The 24,244-nt window shown below is 35.5% G+C and overlaps 1 protein-coding gene across 1 annotated transcript in view; it reads left to right on the top strand.

Moving 5' to 3' along the window:
• Window positions 1–20,633: 20,633 nt before the first annotated feature.
• Window positions 20,634–24,244, top strand: part of LOC136987010 (metal cation symporter ZIP14-like) — a 41,253-nt gene continuing 37,642 nt past the window's right edge. Inside the window, exons 1-3 of the mRNA XM_067284647.1 lie at window positions 20,634–20,926; window positions 21,346–21,642; window positions 22,539–22,647. Of these exons, the coding sequence (XP_067140748.1) occupies window positions 20,705–20,926; window positions 21,346–21,642; window positions 22,539–22,647 (628 nt within the window). The 5' untranslated portion in view covers window positions 20,634–20,704. The remainder of the gene's footprint in view (window positions 20,927–21,345; window positions 21,643–22,538; window positions 22,648–24,244) is intronic.

The raw sequence follows: 24,244 nt of genomic DNA, 5'->3' as shown, positions 1-24,244 counted from the left end.
CAATAAAACTCAAGCAATCGAAATAATATAAGTACACCGTTACTTTCAGACGCTCCAATATAGTCAATTTAGGCAACGCCACAGGTCGGCGATCTGCGAAAATGGGATGCTTCTCGAGACGATTTTCAGCCCATATTTAGTTGTTACAAACACGAAGAAAACCCGAAAAACTCCACGTGGCCAGTTAGAATAGACCAGTCAGACGTCACGGATCTTCTGTTGTTTGTCAATAACGTTTGGGTTGCCTTTTTTTCTCATCACCAAAGAGGCTTTATAGGTAATAAAGATTTTACGTGCTACCTTCTATACGAACCAAAAGTACTTTTATACAGGCCTACTCGTAATGGGTACTGTATATCATGTGATTTTTGCTTGGTCAAATAAGTTTATTTCATTCTTTTCAGTTTTCTGTAATCTTTCCGTACAAATAAATTATTGGCTAATTTGAATCGATAAATGTAATTTTCCAAAAAATAAAGGAGAAAGCGTAATAAGAAAGACGCACGAATTCGTAATTTCGTATTATTTCGGATATTTTGAAGGTAATTGTCCGTAATTTTGCATTTCGTCGGGTTTCGACTGCGAATAAACTACAAAAAGATTCATTTATCTGCATAACGAACGTTTCGCACGGAGTAAATTTTATATCCGTTCCACGAATAATAAAATTAGAATCGTTTGCAACGAGAAATTGTTCGAACTTTCTTTAAAAAAAAGCGCGAATTTATCGGTTTTGTTACCAGTTTGGCGGTGATCGATTCCGGATTTTGGAAAAGTCCGAAATGTTTTATTCATAGGGCGTCTGCATATATTTAAAGTAGAAATATAATCGTTTAACCGATAAGATCTTTTTATTTGAATATCAGATATAGAATTTTAGTTAATTACATCGGATTTATCCTTTAATTTTATAATATTGAATAATGGAAGATCCGGGTAGGAGATCCGTTGCAGCCGGCATTTTCCGTCGTTTCGAATCCGGTCGAAAATTCATTTCGCAGCAAAATTCCTTGTATTGCCGGCTTTGTCGCCACCCAATTCAAGTAACCTAAAACGACAACGATTTATTATAGTCGAGGAGCACCCACATCCAAATATGTCAAGCGGAATAATAAATAAAGTCTTTGCTTGCAACGGATTGTACCGAAGAATACTTAAACTAATGATATTAAAATTCAGAGAGCTTCGAAAGCGTGTAGAATATTAATCGGACCACTTACGGAATCTATCCAGGTGTTAATTTATAGCAAAATACGTGGAGTAACCCGGAAGAGTCATTTTGGTTCCGTGCCACTGCCTTCGGTAACTGCGGCATCGCGTGGTTAATAGAACCTCCGAAAAAAAAAGTCCAGGGGTGTCGAATCTGGAAAACCAGGCGGCGCGTTGTCGGGTCTACTGGACCCATCCACCCATCTGGGAAAAGTTTATCCAGGAAATCCCGGAAGTCTGTACGATAGTGGGATGGTGCGCCAATCCTTCTGTCGCCCTCGTTTAACTGTGAAATGAAGGAATTGTATGCAAATTCGCACGATACCCTGGTGAAAAGAAGGAGCCTGTACAGTTTATCATCGCTAGGAGCATAAAACACGTTCACTTTTGGGCCGTGACCACGAAGATCCAAATCCTATAGTTGTGGGTGTTAGCTTTACCGCCCAGACGAAACGTCGACTCGTCACTGAAGATAACGATGTCCTCTTCTTCGATCCCACGCAACATTTCTGCATTACGTCAAGACTTGATGCATTTTGCTACGAATTGCCTCGACCGATTCCGATTAAGTTCAATAGAATTATTGTTCTTAAGCAATCATATTTGTATCTTTTCGGCGTCGTCACCAATAAGAAGAGAAGGGTAAACGAGTTTAAGGATCCCCGATATATTCCTGACGTCATGAAATCTTTTTTCGGGGCAAGAACGGGATTTGTCACGTCACGATTTATGTTGGCCTTTATTCATATCAATGCTACGGAATGAAGAACCGAATACAAAAAAAGACATAGGGTTATTCTATTGTCAACATAGAAACTTCCGATTTATATAATTTTTTTTCACATTGTCTAAGAATTAAATCGGAACTAAGTATGTAATTTTCTAATAATACGATTAGGACTTGACTTTTAATTCTGTTACTTCTCGAAAAATTATCACGTGTGAGAATTAACTAATTTATTGTATCTTGTCAAAGAAAGATAATGGGACTGCCTGGTCATTTCCCTCTCTCCGCTCAAGCCACAATATTAGTGGAATTTGCTATAAAACTATTCATTTTAAATAGTGAATTTTCCGATTTTCTTCCTCCAAAGGAATTCCGAACTTTCACTCCAGGGAAGCGTATATTTTTCGAATAGCGACGTTGTCTCGATATATCGCCAGAGAAAACGATTCCGGAGATAAAACGAGAAAAAGAAACATGAAAAACGAGATTTTCTCATAATTTATAAGTAAAAGGAAACTATCGAAACACGAACGAACTTTTAGTGTTTTTAAATTAAATCAAATAGGCCCGAAGGCTTTGAAATTCCAGAACACCAGGAAAAGAAACAAAATTTGATCGAAATTATTTCCTTGGATTTATATTTTAAGAGCATTGAAACATTCGTACGAATATTTTGTCGTACTTTGAATGTTACAGGTAATACGGGCGAATAATATATATAAGTAATAAAAGAGGTTTCTAAATACACTAATGTTAAAGAACGAAACGAGTGACAAGTAAAAATCTCCGGGGATCATTCCGAAAATGAACGAGTACGAAAATACCGTTCGAAACAGTTCGTCACATTTCTGTATTCGTCAATTGTTGGGGGCAAATGAGCCTAAATTAGTCACAGACTGGAGGAAAAAAAAGAAAAGATTTTACTGTAAATACGTTACAGCTTTGTTACGCACGTTACACGATGTGTTCAATGTACAGTACAGTACATTCTACGTTCTGTACAATGGGTGTGAAGTGACTTTCTTTCCCTCTGTGTATTTCCACGAAAATCACGCCTCAATTACTTTACAAAGTTTATACAGTATTTCTTTTATCCACATTCCTTTTCGTTTTAACACTCCCGAACGTCTCCTAGTTGCAGGAAAACTCCACTTCTGCAAGAGAAGGGGAAAATGAACCGAAATCAACAGTAGAACTGAACAATTCCTCTCGCCACTCACGTCTATTAGTCCAACACACTCGAGCAATTACCTCATCGGCTACAATTCTCGAGTTACCAGGGTAACATTAATTTACTATCTCTTCTAATTTTGTATCTTCAATATCCTACTCCATATATGATTAATATTAGAATCCCCAATTACTAATAACCAAAGAGCTGGAGGAAGTAACTCGTCCACGTCTTGCATTTCTTCGATCTTATTATTTAAAATTATTATTTCATTAACGTATTGTCACTTTCAATATTTTTACCCTTTTCCAAGCCATCTTCTTCTCTCGCTATGTCATTTATTTAATACACTTGTTACATTCCCAATTTACGCGGGTTAATTCGCTTACTTGTTTGCTTGTTCTCGTTGCGGTGTAGTCGAGATTACGGCTATTAGATTTCACTGTCCAACTACGTGTACACCGTAAAGAAACTTTTAGCTAGATCGAGACTGGTCTGTATTCGTGTGTACGCTACATAAGAATTTGTTCTCGCCAGAATGGTGTAGGCCGACACTTATCTATTGTTCGTGTGCACTGGAGTGTATTTTTGATGTAGGAATTGTAGAGTTAACAATGGTTTCTTCGCATTCTCCTTTAGGAATGTTCCTTGTATCTTATTCATTTTGCTTTAGAATATTCAATTCTACCTTAACAGGCACGCGGCGCATCCACGCCGCTAGTATATAACATGATGATAATATATTCTGTATTAGATTCCTTTTATGTGTCGAGTACAGTACATTACATTGTATTAGCCTACAGTAAATTGTTTTCGTTACAGTTAAATAATTATCAGAATCTTCGTGAATCTGTGGAATCGTCCATAAATTTTCATACTTTTACGTTACTTAAGTTTATTAATTACGTACAAAACAGAGACAAAAAACAATAGGGTTCGCATGCAACTCTTTGGAAACAAAAATAATAGCAAAATAAAGCCACTAAATATGAAATGGATACGAAGAAACAGACAACTTGGTGTGATTGTCACAGTTCCTACACCGACGTAGGCAGAAATTAATTGAGTCGTCAGATGTGTAAAACCAAATACTTACATACAGTAGTTGGTTACAGCGTAACACTTTCGACTCTACTCACCCGCTTCCCATCGCGGTAATTAAGTGAATATAGTATTTGTGTTTGTTTTAAATTATATCGTTTTTTTGTATGAATTATATTTAATTTATTATTTTTTTAAAAATTATTACAATTGTTTATTCTATGCTAGAAATGCCTACAGGTGGCGCTACATCTAAAGACTGGTATTAATTGATATATAGAATAGAAATCATTGTTTTAGGAGGATATGTACAGCGCGGCGCTGGGAATTTTGAATGGTGTTCGATTAATTAATACGACGCGCCGTATTAATTAATCGAACACTATTCAAAATTCAAACTAAATTATATTTTATGATGTAAACTAAATATTTACCCACAAGAACAAAACTAAACACGAAAATTGATTAACACCTTTGGGAAAAAGAAACTAGCGTGTAAACAAACCTGTATCGGATATCTAATAGTCTCGCGCGACGAAAGAAGACCGTCCGTCTTAACGCTTGTGTTTTTAATGTAAAAATCATTTGCCGGTCTCCAAAATTTATTTCTAATTATCGTTTGAATACGGACAAAGTGGCATTGTTTACATTATAAAACACAATTTAAATCATCTTACTTCTCTCGGAAGGAGTTCTACAAATAAATATCTGATGTGTTGATATATTTGCTAGCTGTCGTTTTGAGGTAGAAGATCCTATTATTAAAAATTCGAAAAATCATTCGCGCAGAGATACGCACGTTTTTTAACCGAAGACAAGGCAGAGATACGCACGTTTTTTAACCGAAGACAAGGCAGAGATACGCACGTTTTTTAACCGAAGACAAGGCAGAGATACGCACGTTTTTTAACCGAAGACAAGGCAGAGATACGCACGTTTTTTAACCGAAGACAAGGCAGAGATACGCACGTTTTTTAACCGAAGACAAGGCAGAGATACGCACGTTTTTTAACCGAAGACAAGGCAGAGATACGCACGTTTTTTAACCGAAGACAAGGCAGAGATACGCACGTTTTTTAACCGAAGACAAGGCAGAGATACGCACGTTTTTTAACCGAAGACAAGGCAGAGATACGCACGTTTTTTAACCGAAGACAAGGCAGAGATACGCACGTTTTTTAACCGAAGACAAGGCAGAGATACGCACGTTTTTTAACCGAAGACAAGGCAGAGATACGCACGTTTTTTAACCGAAGACAAGGCAGAGATACGCACGTTTTTTAACCGAAGACAAGGCAGAGATACGCACGTTTTTAACCGAAAATAGACAAATACCCGTGTGATTTACAATTATCTTACTCAAAAATCGCATCTATTTGGTAAAAAGCCAACAAAATTCAGCGAAGCAGCAACGGGGTCTTCGGTGAAAGGTTTCACAAAATTTATTCATAAATCTCTCCGAATTTTTAACTTCAAATTTTTCGAAAACGTTTGAAAAACGCGTTTTGCCTAATAAACGTTCCCACCAAGGTGTGTCCATATAAACTATCATTGAAATCCCAGGACCGTGACGTAATCCCTTGTTACAAGTATTTTAATATATTAAAAATTGTTAGTAACATCTCTCCACAATTTGGCCAGGTGTAAATTTAACCAAAACGATTAAACTCGAATCTATGCTATTAAACTCGTGTCGTTGTCAAAAAACAATTGACTTATTATTATTATTATAGTAGCGAAGAAACACCATTACGTGAGTTTTAGAGATTGGGTATTTCGCTCCCGCCCTGCCAGTCCGTTTTTGACCCTTTGCGAATTAGTCCGTATATACTGCGAATTCCTATTTTCTTGATGGCCGTCAAAACATCTTAGAGTCGAGTTTGGATGACTCCGGCGTTTGGCAACCGGGCCCACTCGGCACCCGCTCGATGGTGCAATACTATAAATCCATATAAGTATTAATATATAATGCCAGCGCTAACACTCGCACCATTGGAAGTTCGTAATGTGTTAATGAAAAAGCTGTCTTAAAGCTTTACTAATATTTATAGTTTATTTTCCATTGAAATCTTCGTCGCCACCACTAATTACTTTTGTGTTATAAAACTGGAGACGTGGTTGAAAAATTACTAAGATTGGTTTCGCCAGACATCCGAGCACAACACGCTGTATAATTTAGGAGCTTTGTTCATTAATTTTAATTGAACCACAACGGCGTAATCACGGATGAGGAAGGTGAAGAAAACCATAGCGAATCACGTGAATCCGGATGAACGAGCATTTCTGAACCGCTCGAGGCTTGGCCAATCTCGAATGGGGGAATCGAGCATTGGAGTTGGCTAAAGCCAACGGTGAGACCCAATAAGCCACGAAATTCAATAACTGTTATAGAAAATAGTCGGGTGATTGGACAAGAATTATCGGAAAACGATTTCGTCCATGGGTTTGCTCTTAAAGAAAAGATCATATAAATAAGCGAGAAGTAACGAAGAAAAATTCATTCTTCTCTGGAAATAATCAGAAATATTCGGGAACGTAGCTCGACTGCTTCGTTAATTAATGAAGTCGAATTTATCAAATACGATGATCGTCTTACGCAACGTTCATTAAATATTCAACATGCGATTCTATTTAAAGTGAGGCCGCCACGTAAAAAATTCCTCTGTAGAAAATATGTTAATATTTTATGAAACGAGTTTCTCTTTGATAATCTAATTCTTCGAGTTTTACAACTTAAAAAACGCGACTCCCTTATTTCATTTATCACCCGACAACCATCGGCCATCGTTGCCCGCCGACAAAATAATCAATTATTTACTTGTCCATTAGTAGTCTTCGCTCAAAATACCTCGGTATTCGCTAATTAATTTAACATCTGAACCGTTTATAACTTTCAAATATTAAAAACAATTTTGAGGAAAATTTCGCTAATTTCTCTCCTTATTTTATCTGACACTTCCACGAATTTATTTCGTACATTATACCGCCAGGAATTGAAATTTGCTGGATACCAAGCGTGGTACCCAGTGCCAACTATTTACTCTTGTAAATGATATCGTAATTCTATCGAAGCAATAAAATCGAATTTTTGGAAGTGGAAAGTAGCCCGGGATTATCCCGAATAAACGTTCAAAGTTTCGTAGAAATCAATTCGGCCGTTCTCACCTCACATAGGCCCACTCGAGCAGACAGGCACCAATTTAATTATATAAATATATAAGTATTGGAGAAGAGGATGGATGGAAGATGATGTAACGGTGGTGTTTGCGTTAAAATGGTAAAAAGATAAAGGTTTTTGGTCCGTGGTCCAACCCAGACTTCATCGAATTAAGGGTAAAGAAGAAGAAGAAGATACGCTTATCGTCAAAAGTTAACCATGTGCCGAATTATTTCCGTATTAGATACAGATCTTTCCGTTTTCGCCTTGGCCCTTGGCCCAATTTTCCGTTTAATACTTATCGTCTTAAAACTACTTACGTTTACATCTCTCATTATTTAACTACTGTTTGAAAATGCAAGAAGTTATGGAGAATATTTTCTTACTTGAGTAATCGTCGTGTTAACTCCATCGTTTAATTATTATTTACGTAATTAACGAGACGTTTTCGCAAAGTAATGACTAAGTACAGAAAATGAGCTTAACCGCGCTGTCCGACCGCTTAAGTCTGGTCCCAACAATCCGAAAACCTAATCCCGGCAATTAATTATGGTTGAAGTCGCAGACGGCCACAAAAGTAATTGTTGGCTTTACGTCAAAACGACACAGGATTTGACGTACAAGGCCAAAGTCACAAATAATTTCCGGTTAGACGAATTTTTCTTTTTATTTCCGCCCGTGTTACTTTAACGAGAAAAATCATTATTTTCCAGAAAATTCCGGTTTTTCGAAAACAACGGATTAAATCGAAGTTCGCTCGAATCCACTACGGCAATTACCCGTAACGACGTAACGTAGAAGGAACGAAATTAGAAAGATGGTAGGAACCGGGTTCGAGCGAGTTTAATTGGATGTCGCTCGACAAAAACAAATCCATTAGATCACACTATTTTTCCTGTTTACAAACAAGAAAAAGAATTTCGAAAAGACAAACGGAATAGTAACGACCTCTCTCTCCTCTTTCCTAAGGGCGCTTTAATTCTTTTTCGTCACTTTAATAAATCCCCCGCCTGACGTATATTAATAAATAAATAAATGATTCCGGACAGAAAAAAAGTTAGCCAAGTGTGAAACTCGAGTCTTTCGGAAGAAAAAATATGGCAGAAAATTTTAAAATCCTTTAATAAACCTCCGACATTTCTCAGAAATTAAATAAAGTTTTTTTTTTTTTTTATTTTGATGGTCGTAATATAACACCCCGACGTTATTAAATCAACCGAAGCGTAGTTTAAACAAACAGAACGTGCAAATTTGAAAATTTAATAAATCCCCTCTTTAAAACTTCTTTAATTATACATTTTTAATACTTAATTAAAAATATAAATGCTATAAGACGGCCGTAACGATTTATGATTTTCATTTAGAGCATTGTTTCGTGAAGTGCGCCGTTCGTTCTAAATTAATTCGAGAGATTCCCGACACCGGTAAATAAAACAGTCGAAAATCAATAGATGGAAGGAAACAGTAAAATATGAAGAGGAAACAAACGAATAAAGGAAACTCGAACCGAGCTCTCCTTCTGAAAACGGGTCTTTCACCTTTCTACCAGGAGCGACATTGACCTCAGAACTGGGACAAAGTACGGCCATTTTCAAGTGTTCTGGTAAAGAGATGATTTCCGACGATTATTCCAACGGTTACGACCACCGTAGGTACGCTTTACGTCATAGTACGTAACCGAATTGGCGCGAAAGCGCCCGTTTCGCACCTGTAGACCATGTCCCTTGACCTATTTCCCGTTAGGCGTTTTCGTCGATTACGATGACAGGTGTGCCCGTGTGGTCATTACACCTCTACTCCATTCCTGATACCTACGTCCGATTTTGTTCCGTGTTATATAAATATCGAGTAATTTAATTACGTATGGCTGGAATTTTAAAGTTTATTAAAGGAGATTGGCATTGTACCGCCGCCGTTAGCCTAAATTTAACAGTGTTGCCCGTGCGGAGTAGTGTTTGCCGTTACGCCCGAGAGCGCGTAACGTCAAGCGTAACTATATCGACGGCTATTATAGTTGTGTTTTCTGATCTCGGATACGAAATGTAAAATATATTCCCTAGAAACTTTACCGTTACTATTTAATCCCGCATCCAGATTGGTACTTAATAGCCTATAATAATTGAATTAACTTTGGTATTTATATAAATATGGCGCGACAAAATCGTGTCTGTAGTTAAATCTAGTCGTTAATAACCTTCGTTAATTAAAACTATAATTAGATTTAAATCGTTACCTTTTAACATGGCAGGTTTTTCGTCGTCTCTTGTATTATATCGAATTAGAATGTAAAACAAATTTGAAACTACTTCGTCGTAATAAGACGAGGAGGAAGGTTGATTGTGTACGTGAATGTCATCGATCGATACCAATCGTGTGTTATCTTCGTCGATTTATATCCTAGGGAGTCTTCCACGTCGTTAATAATTATCACACCTTGTAGTGTATATAAACAGTTATTCTTATTTACCACCGAAACGACCGTTAAAATATTTTAAAACAACAACTTCCTCTTCTGCTCCCTTATAATTTAGATTGCGTCGTGGCCGGAAAACAATGACAAACAATTTACTTAAGTAAGAAACCTCAAAAACAATTTTAAAATTATCAAATGACAATAATGTCAAGATGATTTTAAATAATAAATTGTGAGGGGGCCATTTTAAATTTAATTTTAAATGGATTTAAAAAATTATTATTTGTTGTAATGCTATGGAAGAGGTCAAAGTTTTTTTTCTGACGAAGTTGAAGGATTCGAATTCGACTTTCGTTCGATGACGCCGAATTCGATTTTCGTTTGATGACGCCGAATTCGACTTTCGTTCGATGACGCCGAAAGATACGAATCCGAAGTCGATTGGACGGCGTCGTACGAAACGACACACGTCACACTAGAACCGTTCGAATTAAATGGCTTACCAGTGTAAATTATGTCATTTTATTAAATATCGGAGATGTCCCAAAAATTATTCGAAGCGTTATCTTTAAACAAGATAATTTCGCGTAAAGAAACGTAACAAAAAAGTGATGATTATCTAGTCTAGTGGCATTTCTGCTATCCCGTAATAATTTCCCAGGCGATCGACTCTGAAAACATCCATAATAAACCGATAAAAAGCGATAAATTTCCCTATATTACTGGTTCGAAGGGTTTATTACTATTATCGATAAGTACTGTGTTAATATCTTTTTATTGACACTCGAGTTTCGGACGAGCAACAATAAACAGATAACATTAATATAACGTAAAGTTTAGATCCTGTTCGATCGATTGAGTAAACAATGTAAAGTGTTAAACATAACAAACAATATTGTAAATTGTCTATGATTTACGATGTATTTTATGAAAAAAAAAGAAAAAAAAACAATTGTTGCGTAAAGATCAGCTTATTCTATTTATATTGTGTTGACCTCATCGAGGCGATTCAGGTTCCAGAATTACGTTGCAAATACTCGACATTTTATTGTATTTTTCTCGGAAACGTGAGAAAATATAAAGAAAAAAAACAATGACTATTCTTTATAATATTTTTGATTTTGTTACAAATGGCAAAAACAATTCTGCGAATTTTTCTCTACTTGGTCAATAGGAGAAATTTTTCAAATTTTTCGCTAAAATTACATTTTTATTCTCTTCTTTTTGCCGGTTAATTGGCCGTTTCGATTTTTCTGCCCACACCTTTGGTTTATTAAGCCACAGATATTGTATAAAAGCCGCGAGAATACTTTCCCGCGAACGGGTACTGTACGTATTTAACATCCGTATTGTACGAAGAGAATAATTAATAAAGGAGTCGTGACTTAAGTAGTGTGACATCATTACTACTTTAAATAAGACACGCGTACGTTTGACGTCAACCGATAGATTAATCCGTACACGTACCGGCTACTTCCTCGGTTTTTGCCACATTGTTTTTATCCCTTGGTTAAAATGAGTAAAATATTAGCGTTTTAGACGGGTCACGAACTGCGAAACCTCGATAAAGCGTAGTGCGAGATGGCCTTTGCGTAAGTTTACTCAGCTTTGGTGAAGCAAGAATCATCTTTGTCCTCCGTAAAGTGAGTCAGACTCGTATTAACTGACTAACAAGGACTTTTCCGACGAATTATTACATTTAGGAAATAAATGCAATTAAATGCTGGAAGGATGAATTCGACTGAATCATTTACGTTATTTATAACACTGGGATAAAAAAAAAAACAGATAAAACTTATTGCCCTACGTTGATAAATCGAAATGTATTATTGGCGAATCGATTTGATAATAATAAATTTACCTGGAGATAAGGCTAAATTTATGGTACTATTTATTTCCCGATGAGTATTATGACCGGTAATGGCAAATATTAAAGTTTTTATCCGAATCATTGTTTACATTTTCGAGAAAATTTACATATAATAAAGTAATTTACGATGAAAATTACAGTTTATGTTGTTTAATTGAAATTTTTGTAACCGTCCAACATAAAGTTCTGGTAAACAAAAAGAAATTTTAGTACCGACGGAGGGGGAAATGACTATTATCCTCAATATTGGATATTTTAAAACACTCGACCGCTGAATAAATAAAAGAAAATTATTTTAAAATATTACTGACGTATTAAGATATAAAATACTATTATGTATTTCAATAATAACAAATGATAAAAATAAATTAAATTTTCCAGGAGATGTTATAATTAATACGAAACATTTATTACGGTTATTAAGTCGCATCATCAAATTATTCGACAGAATGGTAAATATAATTGAGAAAAACCAGACACTAAAGTTTACTTGGCATAAACAAATTTTGAATAAATTTAATCAACTTAAAGCGACGAGTAAATAACTCCGCCATTTAAAACCGCTCTTTTAAAGTAAACGAAGCGGGGATATAAATTCCGACTTAATAAATTTATGTAGGTCTGGCGAAACAAATTACCAAAATTTAATGCATTAATCTGTTTGGAAACGTATAAAATTCGACTCTGTTCTTATTAAAATTGGTTTTTTTTGGTCGTGTACGCTCTACCAGACACCGGCTTACAACTGATCAAACACAAACGGGTTGTGTTTTATTGTTATCGAATTATCCTCGTATAATATAACACTCCGTACGTACGAAAACACTATCTTTTTTTCCTTAAAAAAACAATAGAGAATATAGAATTCCTTTACAAGAATCCAGTTGTTAATCATTTATGAAAAGGACACGGAAACAATACCGGTTCCACGTTTCGTAAAAAGCCATTCTATCGCTACAATAAACGTTATTTAGGTATCGGATTCGGGTTATTCTGGTTACGTTACATTCAGTTAGAGTATATAAATAACGGTAAAGGAGACGGTTCTCAAAATAGCATTTAATTATTTCATCATTCGACTGATATTAATAAAAAAAAAACAATAAGTTCTGGATGGAAACCGAGACAAAGATATAGTCGTTACCGTCGCTTTGTTTGTTGTTACGGCGTAGTAAAGCAGAGAGCTTTCGAAAGGACTTTAAAAAATATAATTGAAAACTAACAACGGGGACGTAGACGGGAAAAAACAGAAATAAACAATAAAACTTCCAATTAGGTTCGTTACAGAGACGAGAATAATAATAATAATTTTTGCTTTGTTTATTATTTTACTGCAGGGAATATTCTCGTTTCCGAATCTTATTGTTTCGTTCTTCCCGGATAAAGAATTAATCGATACCGGATTGAAGTAAAATTTGTGCCGTTTCCAATAGAAAACCAGCGAAGCGCAATTAACCCCGGTAAATATTTATTCAACAAATTATAAAATGGCGGAGAAAAACCTTCCGTTTCGAGACACGATAATTAAGATTTACGGCGAAAATTCAGCGGAGAAGCTAGACCCGGGGCACCCGTATATTGGGGCACTCTTCTTAATCTCCGAGAGGGCCCCAAACAACAGAAAACTGGTGAAATCTAGCCTATTTTGCAAATATAAAAGAAATTAACGAAAGATATTTGTCCATTGACCCGTCGTGTGTCGACCATAATCTTCGGGCCAAGTTAGCCACGGTTACAACCGGCGTCGAAGCTCCTTGCCATGCTTTTTTTATATAGTTCGTGCCCCTCCTTTTTCGTAATGGGCGGGCGACGTTGGCTAGATTTATATAATTGATTTATCTTTGTGTTATTTTATTAGAGGAGCGATCGTGTGGGACGTGTACAAACACACTTTATTAACAGATGTATTCGATATTCCGTTTGTCTTTTATGGAACACAACTTAATACTTTTTCGAGGTCGTTCCATAAAACGTCTTTATTCGGTACGGTTGAGATTTTCTTTTTTCTCTTCCTCGTAAATCGGTACTTTCGGGAAATCCTTTCGGGTGAGCGAAGAGACAGGAAACTAGCGATTCTCCTCTTCTTTTATTTTTCTTGCGGTTTGTGCGAAAGGAGTTCCGAGAACTTCTTTTAAAACCGTAAAAACGGTTATTTCTTCTAACGTTTTCTCGTGTTACTTTTAAGATCATTCGATAAGGAATGGAAGAAATTTAATATATTAAACTTTATTAAATAATATATCGATCCGGACAGAGAAAACGTCTGTCAAAAGAAAACGTTTCGAGAATATATAACCGCATTTCTTTTTACTGCCGCTCTAAATATCCCAAACCGAGAATAATATAAAGTACTGTATTACATTATATTCCACAAACGTATTTTTGTATGTATAGAAATTGTACGCGAAATGTATCCGGTGTTATTAACGTACATAAATTCTCGATATAAATAAAGTTTTATTACATATAAGCCGCATACGCGCAGAAAATGCTCCGATGGAAAATCTTTTAGACCTAATTGCCCTACCCGGATATGACGTAGTCGCATTACACGAATTTTTTTCTTCTGAAATTTTACGTATTGTTTTACTTAGAAGACGTTAATACAGATCAATAAACTTTGAGCTGGATTTTTTCTCAGATGACCAGTTTCGCCTAGAAAACCTGTATGTCCTGGCTAATATTGTCTCGGTAACCAGACCCTGCCTAGTGTCTGGGCAAACAGAGAGCGCTACGACAGAGAAAATACAATACCTCACTCCTTCCGCGTAACGTAATAAGTACGGGTGGCGAAATAAAATAATTTTAACAATTTCCAACGTCCGATTGTATATAGTTAATCGAGCGCGAAATTTCCAAAAGGTGGATCTCGAGTGTAGCAAAATATACTTTCATTATCTAAATTTAAGATCGTATATTTAGCAATTGTTTCGAGGAAGAGTTATCACAATTGAGAAATAGAAAATATAATAAACATCCGGCTTTATCTAAAGAATAATAGCAAGCTCAATTATTCGATAATTGAGATGGGTAAACTCTGGCATCCTTTACCTACGTACAGACTACAATGGAAATATTTCGCTTGTGTTTAGAAAATTTATGCACAATAATGGAAAAACAATACGTAATAAACCATTATTTAAATTAAGGAAGGAGAATTTGGCTTACTTAAACCATTCCGGGAATAATTCAACAACTTCCAGACGTTTCATCGAATAATCGATTTAAAGTTTTGTATTATTTTATAAAGATAAAAATGAAAAAAAAACACGCAAAGATTATATAAATATATATTTAGAATTTTTACAGTTTTTAGATAAATCGCATACATTTTCTACAGATAAAAGAAATTATATCAAATAGATAATGCAAATTTTTTGGTAACTTAATGGCGATTCTCGTTTATAAAAACGGAAAGGAAACTTAATACCCGAATAAAATCGAACAAATTAATCGGGCAATTGTTAAAAGGTAGAATCGTGCTTTATCGGTTTTACCGACTTTAATACCCCGCGCCAGAAATTTAATCCCCCGCGACTCGGTACGTTCCAATAATTGCCAGATAATAAGCTAAAGAATTTCTTTTGCACTTTGGATAGCCGAGGAGTTTGGCACGTTAAGCAATTCTCTGACGTCGACAGATTCCCCCCCCTTTCGTCCCATTGCGAAGAGACGAAATATGCAACCGGCATTTGATTAATGGTGCCACACCCCGACGATAAATCCTACCCGATTACTTTCTTTTGTTTCGAGTTTCTGCACAACAATGCAATCTTGTATGTAGATAGGAGGATTACAAACACGCGCGTGATTATAAATAATAATAATAATATATATAAAGTAAACCAGAAAGAGTTTTAATTAAAACGTAAACGAAAACTAGTTCAAATTGCTAAAATAATTAATGTTACGTAACGAGTTTAAAGTAGTTTCATAACGTAAGAATACTGCATAATATAGAAATGATAAATACAATAGAGCTTTAAATAATACTTTAAGAAAGGAGAAGGAAATATTTTTATCTACGAAACACTTAAATTAAGCGTAATAAAGGTAAATTAAGTATAGCAGATAGAGAGAATATTTAGAAATACAGTAAGACACTTAAGAAACGAAGGAGACGTCGTAACACGTGACTAGTTATATACGCGGAAACTTTGAATAACGAAACCTAAATAATAGATTCCCGCCGTGAAATAAAATGTCTGCGAGGAAAACCATTTTTAGTTTGGAAAAAAAAATCTTTGTTATTCGAAAACCGTTATCGAATGACACAATTTTCTTTCAATTACAGAAAGTGTATTAACATCGGTTAGTGTCTCGGCCGAATTATCATTGTTTACCCGCCGTTGGAAGCTGGGATATTGAAAAATCAACTATTTATCTTTGGCATTGTCGGGATAAAACTGTCGTTAAGTGTTTGTTTCGGCCACGGTTAATTTCGCAGCCAAGAACCCGATTAAACGAAGGTTTTTAGACGATAAAGATGTCAAAATGCTTCGATTTATCGGCGTTTGGAAACGGCATCGATTCCGGCCCGGCCGATATCCGGAAAAATCGATCTTTATAAACCCATGTCGGTGCTCATAAACTACTTATTATATGGTTCGAAAACTATGATCTTCCCCGGTTGACACCGCCAGCTGGCGACGGACCTTTAAAATCGACAATACCCGAGTCGATTTTTATAAGTTTCCCGAATATTCCCGACAGCTGTGGGGCGGTAATTGGGCTCTTTTTTTTGTCGATTCCGGATAAATAAAAACTTCGATACTTCAGTTAAGATTTATTAACCATTCCATCCGTAGAATTTCGAAATTTCTGTTCGGGAAAGGAATGAATTAATTCGGTTACCGGGCCAATAAATGGCCAGGCTGGCAATCACTCCTCGGTAATAAATTTCCCCGTCTATTGTACAGAAATTAAGTTTCCTCCCGACAATTCGAGTACGAAGTTTCTTCAAAACAATTTACGAAGAGAAAAAGGAAGTATTTCGATAAAATGCAGAAATGCCCACGAATTACGCAACGACTGGATGGTGTCGTGACAGACGGATGCGCGCGAGTTGATCGTATTCTTAGAAGTATCGTTCCTTTATCGCCGCCATATTTAACGAAGGTCGAACGTGGAATTTCGAGATTCAAGCTAGATTTTGCCCTTGCGGTTGCCCTTGCGTTGGGTGGAGCACGCCGAGAAGCTTCGGATTGCCACGAAAATTCACGGATTTTTCTTTTAAGGAAAAAATAATAAAATCTCTCGTTTTCGGACGAGCGGGAATTAACCGGAAGTGCGTAATTAACCTTGGTTTTTCGACGGCCGTTCCGGAATTTACGACGACGGGAGAAAAATAATTCTCCAATTATTTCGCAATTGTTATTCGAATGTATTAACGTCGCCCGGGGACGGCTTCCATTTTCGTTTGTCAAATTAAATGGCATTTAATGGCCGGTTAATTTAATCTACATTACACAAATCACGCTCGAATTGTCGACGTCGCGAAATTATATCTTCGTTAAAACTGCCGACGAATTAAATATTGTTAACCACGGAAATACGAGGAAGGTAGTGTGGATTATCGATTGGTTTAGGAGAGGATTCTTCCTTTTTTTTTTTAATTTAGAAAAAAACACCGCCGGATTGTCTTCACTCCAGCGCATCTGTAGATTAAATTTTTTTTTCTGTCTTGCAGTTTTATTGGAGTAATGAAGTGTCTTACACAACAGAGCTAATTATACAGTTCGATGGTATTAACCTTGACCGTGAAATAAGTCAACGATCAAGTTCACCTTTCGTGTTGATACAACCAGTTCCACCAGATCCATTTTGGTTTTATTACCAGTCTCCACGTCGTACCAAAATCTAGCGAAATATATTTTTTGTGCGGTGTAAATTGTATTATGTCACTAGCTTTACGTTTTGTTCCATCGTTTTCGTCTTGTGGTATTTACACTACTTCGTCTGTCGTGCCGCCAAGGAGGAAATAAGATAAATAGTGCGGTTTAAAGTACGACTGGCCATTTCTAAATTCGAATTTTTTTTCCTCTTTACCAAGGATTTTAGAGTTTTCTACCTCACAAAAAGAGGGAAAACTCGTCGTAATTTACATACCGGGAGAACATACTAAAATTTCGCTATAAATACGGAAAAAATATGGAGTTAATTAACATTCTTAATAGAACTTTGTAATCTTTCTTCTTTGCGAGTTTTTCACGCGTGAGACTTCGAAACTTAAACAAAAGATAATTTTCTGTAATGGCTTGGAAGTTTCACATTTTAAACACAAATACTGGATTCCTTGAAGTGAAAAAATGTTACAACCAAGACCTTGTATGAGAGTTTTAATGCGGGGCTAAAGTTCTTAAAGGGGAAAACGTGACACTTTTTATCGGGTTTTGTTTAGAAGTACACGGGAATTAGTACGTCTAACGAAACCCACTCCGTGCCTTTCACAAAAAAAAAGAGGTCTCCTTGTACAACAACCCGAGCCCATCCAAGCAAACTAAATTCTTAGAACGGTTCGTAATTATCATTCAGAGTTTAAAAAATACCGGAGTGTACCGGAGTTACCTTTATATTACACCGAAGGACGTTGGGTATGAATCTATTCGATTATAATTAGACTCTTTTCGTACCTAGTGCAAATAATTGTAGAATGATTAAGGACGGTTTGTGTTTGCTGCTAAATTATCGGAATTCTGTACCACAGGATGTGAGTCATTTTTAGCTACCTGTTACCGAAGGATGTAGGAGTGGAGGGAGGGCCAATTTATAAAGTCCGAGCTTTGTTCGAGAGTGGGGAAAAAAAAAGTCCCGGTTTCACGCTTTTCTAATATAAAATATAGCACAACGCGGGGGTTCTAACAGAATTGCAAAAAGTACGAAACTGTAACATGACATACAAATCCTACGTCTGATTAAGTAAACATTTTACTCAATACCCGTGTAATTTTATCTTAAAATTGCCTATAATTCGATGGAGTAAAAGACGAGGGAGCAACCCGATGGGTAGAAAAGTGCCAAAAGCACGGGGAAAAACGACAAAAATCCGATGTATTGCTGGAAAACATCTTTGGAAGAACCGGATTTTTCTACAGTTAATTGCGTAATAAGATTTAATGATCGAATAGATACATCTGCCATTAAAAATAATCCTAACCTACTTATCGAGGTTCCAGTTAATTAAATCTTCGGGACGAATAACTAATTTAAAAAAGGCATGCGGATCGGATCGAAGCGGTCCAAAAACAAGAACGAATCCACCGGAGAATGTTACAAACTATATTAATTATTATTACGCATTTTTTTTTTCTCGTCCCGAAAATTAGATGCCGGTGTAGCCTCGAGCTAAGGGTTGGACGCAACAATTATATTCTAGAGAAGTAAATTTTTCTTCTAAACGGAGACACGCCAAAGAGTTATATGTTTATAACGTAACCTAATTAGCTTTCTCAATATAAGGTGGGTTAAGTACAGTTAATTGAATATTTAACACGGCAGCAAGGTTTTTTCAGAAGGACTTCTAGTGTACAAACGACTACAATGGAGGAAAAAAAATCGTCTATATTAAGATCGCTCCAATTAACAAATATCTGGATTGCAAGATCCGAAGTGCATAGGTAATAGGGCAAGTCGAGTAGTCGGTGGTATGTAGAAACCACCGGTTATCTCGTAATTTCTAACCTGCACCGAATAAACAAGCTTATCGAATTATACAGCGATTATTTTATAGCCATGACAGATAAGGAAGAGGAGAATAAACTTACTTAATTTACGGTCTCCAATAATCTTCAATTTTGCATCTTCTTCCCGCAGAAACCAAAAAGTAAACGTAAGAAACCACTTCGGTACTTTCGTTACGTCACATTTCAGGTGCACAAGTGTTCGTGTTTAATCTAATTAATAAAAAAAGAATACACCGGGCGGCGTATTAATACAATACTCAATCGATACGTCATTCGAAACCTTTACTAATTTCGTCGAGATTAATTAAAGTGCGCCCAGGAAATAAGTTCAAATTACTTTCGTCAAACTGGACAAAAATATGCAAATTATTTGGTTAGAAATTATTTCCAGCTAACCGAAGCATTAACTTCCATTTTTATTTAAAAAAAAAATCATTATTATATTTTAATATAACCAGATGTTGGATGACAAGACGTGTCGTATTATCATAAATAGGGGAAAATTAACCTCAAAATTTCGTCGGTGTTATTAAAAAAACGACCAACGTGGAGTTATCGCTTTATGTCTAGAAAATATTTAGGACTGGAGGGAAAGTGAACTGCAAAATAAAAGGTCAGAAACCTCGAATGGACCGGGGGGGGTAATTTTTATATTTTAAATAATAAATCACATTCTTCCCGATGACGTTAATAATGCGTGAAAATCGAACAAAGGTACGTTTACGATTGGAGTGTTTTCTAACAATAACCGGTGACCTATGATGAAAATAGACACTACATAGGCGTTCCTGGACGAGCAGTTCATCTGTAAACCTCGGAGGCCAACCCTGGGCCCGGGGCTGTTTCCACATGAACTTCGATTCACCTACATTTTGCTACTTTAAGCAGCTCGACTAATCCTAGTAATAGGAGCGATCTTTTTATTTTTCATTTTTTCTTTTTTCTGTTATGGAAACAGGTTAAAACAAAACTAAAAATTTCGAGTTGAAGGAAGAGGACAATAAAATAGATTTAGAAGAGAATAAATAAAATATGTAATATTTTAAACAAAGACTGGAGACCCCTAACGTTTTAAATTCGACAAAGACAAAAGGAAAAATCCAAAGAGCGGCGGGAAAGAGCGAAAACTGCTGGTATTTTTTTTCGTATCCCCGATCTACAAAGGTGATAATTCGACTGGTATCTTACGATGTGGGTCAACGAAAGCTGTGTTGTTTTTTTTTTCGGCTGGCCGCTCTTACAACTTATCTGGTGCGGTGGTGTAAAAAATAACGGAGGTAGAGAAGCGCCCGACTCGATTGACAAAGCCAAATAGACAGATAGGTGACGTCAGAAGGCAGCAACGAATAGCAAATAAGCCGCCTAGAGATCTCAGGTGCAGACAACACGGGAGACCAGTTGTTTGATGTTTGGACTGGAACGCACGTGCTGGATATGTCGAGCTGGAGATGTTGGCTTCTCCTATTGTTGGCCGGTTGTTGTCGGGGTCGCACGCCCCAGGACGAACACAATCGACTATTAAGGTTCCTCCAACCCGGTTCGGAACAGGTGACCATCGACATTCCCGTTATCAGAAGCTTCGGGGTGATACTGGACGACGTCCTGGATCGAGTCCGATGCGTTCAACAGGGATTAACTAATTACGAGTGTACGAAGGTGAGTGGTCCTCGCGTTAAATTCGGTGGAAACGTTTTTATGTGTTTAGAACATCGGCCTTTGCTCTTCTTTCTGCCGATAAAGTCGTACGAGTATGGATTGCCACCGGTTTATCAGACTTATTGGAAAATCTTCAAAGTTTAGGTGTGACTATAAATACCGCGTCGTTCTACCTACAAATGTCTACAGGCGTTATCCGTACTAATTTTAGACTCGAGCCATAAAATATAAAACTGTAATAATGAAGTTTTCTTTACTCGAATAAGTAAGACGGAGGTAAAGAGAAGAGTTAAATTCCACTAAAAATAATTTTAATAGTGGCGCCATCTGTTAGCGTAAGCGGCAAGTAATTTGCGCGTAAAATAAATTTGTAAGAGTAAACAATTAACTCGTTCTGGTTTCTTATTTTTATCACTTAGTGCTTATCCGTCCGTAGAATGTTGAAGCTGTCTTCCTCGGATGAATCGTCATCCTCCACCCACGTCGATGACGTCACGCGCCTTAGTGTCATTCTCGTCTATCACGTGTCCACTCTGAAGAGCACCTGCAGGAAGCCGGAGACCCTGGCCTGCGATACTTACGACGGCTGCAGAGAAGAATTGTTCGAACGTTTCGCCGTCGGCAACGGCGAATTTTCCGAAAGTCTAATTTTGGAGTCTTTAGAAGAAATTCTGAGGAACGTCAAAGCGGTCTACGACCCGCTAAACAGGAGAAAGGTGCGTTGAACGACGTAAACAACACGGATCACGTGTCGGGCTGCTTAAAATAAGCTCGGACTATCGAGTGTTAAACCTTGAACTAGAATTGTTCTTCCGTTAAAGTAGTTCAAGGCGTTCTACAAATTAAAATACTTCGCTGTCGTTGAACGTTATGAATATTTCTCCCAAACCACTCCTATAAAAACGCCATCCTACTTAATTCTAATCATATTAATTAACACTCCAAGGGTCACGTGTACAGCCGTGATTCCTTTCTCACCTACACACGTGCACCGGTGGGTATGGTCTGCGGCTCAGATCGGGTCCCCACGGTCTCCTTGGCGGTTGTTATTGTACCTAAAAATATGCACTAAAGCCCTATGCTCGGCTATGGTTAGTGTATACAATTAATGGTGAAATTAAACCTTCAGCCCGAGGTACAAAATTAATAAACACTAAGGTATATATATAATTATATTGACATTATTTATTGAACTGGAATTAATTTATGAAGCTCTCATAAGATGTAATATGATTATAATGCAATTATTATATATTATTATACATTGCAGAATGATATATAATGATTGTTCTGCTTAAATTACCATTGGTTATTACTTGTGTTTATTACATACGGTATGTATACTTTAATATTCAAATTTCAAACGTTTCATCCAAATGCTTTTAAAAGCAAATTTGTTGGCATTGCAGCCATGCAATGCCAACAAATCCGCAGTGTAAAAAATATGTCATTTGTCTAGTCATTTGTGCTTAAGGCTTGTCTGTTGTTCTCCCTTCTTTCTTGATTCATCTTTTGTAAAATTTTTAAAATGTAGATAAGAGATTTTATATGTTGAAATATTTATTATTTCATTTTAAATCTTAAAATTAATAATAAACATTTAATAATTCAGTGTTTTAGTGCAGAAGACCTTCTGGTGGAGTTCAATAATACCAGATTTACTTCTGAAAATGAAAGTTTTGAAAATATTATGAGGCTGGCACTCGGTCACATTCTAAGAGGTAAGCAATTTCTTATAATCCTGAATACTTCCGTTAATATACCTCGTAAGTGATGTACGGCAGAAACGTCGAATATATTTTAAATAGGTAAAATAAATTTTAACCTAACACGTGGCTACACCTCTCGCAGATGTTTAAATAAATTTCACCTGGGATTGTGCATTTTGATGCAGACTGCTTCATTGAAAATCTTAATTTCATATTTTGGATTTAAAATATTTGAAATTTAAAATAAAATTAACTAAATAATAATCCATAAATTTATTTCATTTTTATTACAATATACATTATAATATATATTATATATTTTTCACTTCATTTACATTTAAATTCTTTTAAGTATTAAAAAATATATATATATATATATATCTTATAATCCATTATGTATAATGTAATAAACTTTATTAAATTTAAATATAATTTATATAAAATTATATTTAAAAGTGAAATATATTCTTATATTCTTTACAATTACATTTAAATAATTTACTGTCTTTTCTATTGTAATAAATTATTTGTATTCCATATTTTAAAGTATTCAATGAGTTTTTTTTTTTATTACAATATTTTTAAATTTTAAAATATTACAAAACTGAAGTAAATTTGTTTTCGAAGTTTTAAACATCAGTCGAAGTAAACAAAAAGTTGTTTCCGGCTTTAAACAATCGTTACGAGCGAGGACGTACGTTTGCAAATTAGGAATAGAAACTCGTCGACTCTTCTCGTTAAATGCTCTAAATTCCGCATTCGTTTACTTTCGAGCAGACCTCGCATTATACGTCGCGTCGTACTCGACTCGTCGACAAAATAGAACAAAAATTCGGCCCGCCGGTGGTTTTATTTAATTTAGTTTCTTACCAAGTTTAAATAATCAAATAAGATTATTTAACTGCTAATAAAATTGCAAAATGTCATAAAGTTTCGAAATATATATTTTGAATACGAGTAAAATTAACAAGGACTAGAACGCGATAGAGTGGTTTAGATTGGGTTGGCTCCAAGATGTGCAATTAAGTTATTTTCTTAGTAAACAGACTAAAGTCAAACATCTACTATGTTTGCTAGGAAAGTAGGAAGTTTAAATTGGGATATAAGTAAATGTGTATTTTTGGAGGGAAAAAATTTCAAAACTTTCTTGTAAATAAATTTGTTACCAGAAATTAAAAATATATATATATATTCATATGTATGGAATCTTAGACTTTGATGTTACAAATATACTTAATTTATATTCATATTATTAAATTCAACATAAAAATTTTTGATGTAAATATTTTAAAACAATTATTTTAAATCTAATTACTTATTTCTTTATTTTAATATGAAAAAAACTTGAGAAAGTATATTAAATAATATAAGTGTGCTAATTGATATTTTATTATTTGTAAACTTGTATAGAACCATTTTTTTTAATAATAAATCATTGTTGTAAAGGAAAATGTCTATATTATATTAGAAAACAATTTGAAGTTATATTTTTATATATTTGGGTCAAATCAATTTTATACACACACACACATATATATATATATATATTAATATTGTTAGAATCTAATATTTTTATTATAATAATCAGAAAAATCATTTTTGTTGTTGA

This window comes from Centruroides vittatus, unplaced genomic scaffold (genome assembly GCF_030686945.1).
Source record: "Centruroides vittatus isolate TY-2023 unplaced genomic scaffold, ASM3068694v2 scaffold_1444, whole genome shotgun sequence".
In the NCBI taxonomy this organism is placed as follows: domain Eukaryota; kingdom Metazoa; phylum Arthropoda; class Arachnida; order Scorpiones; family Buthidae; genus Centruroides; species Centruroides vittatus.
This window is presented reverse-complemented; position numbering and strand designations above follow the sequence as displayed.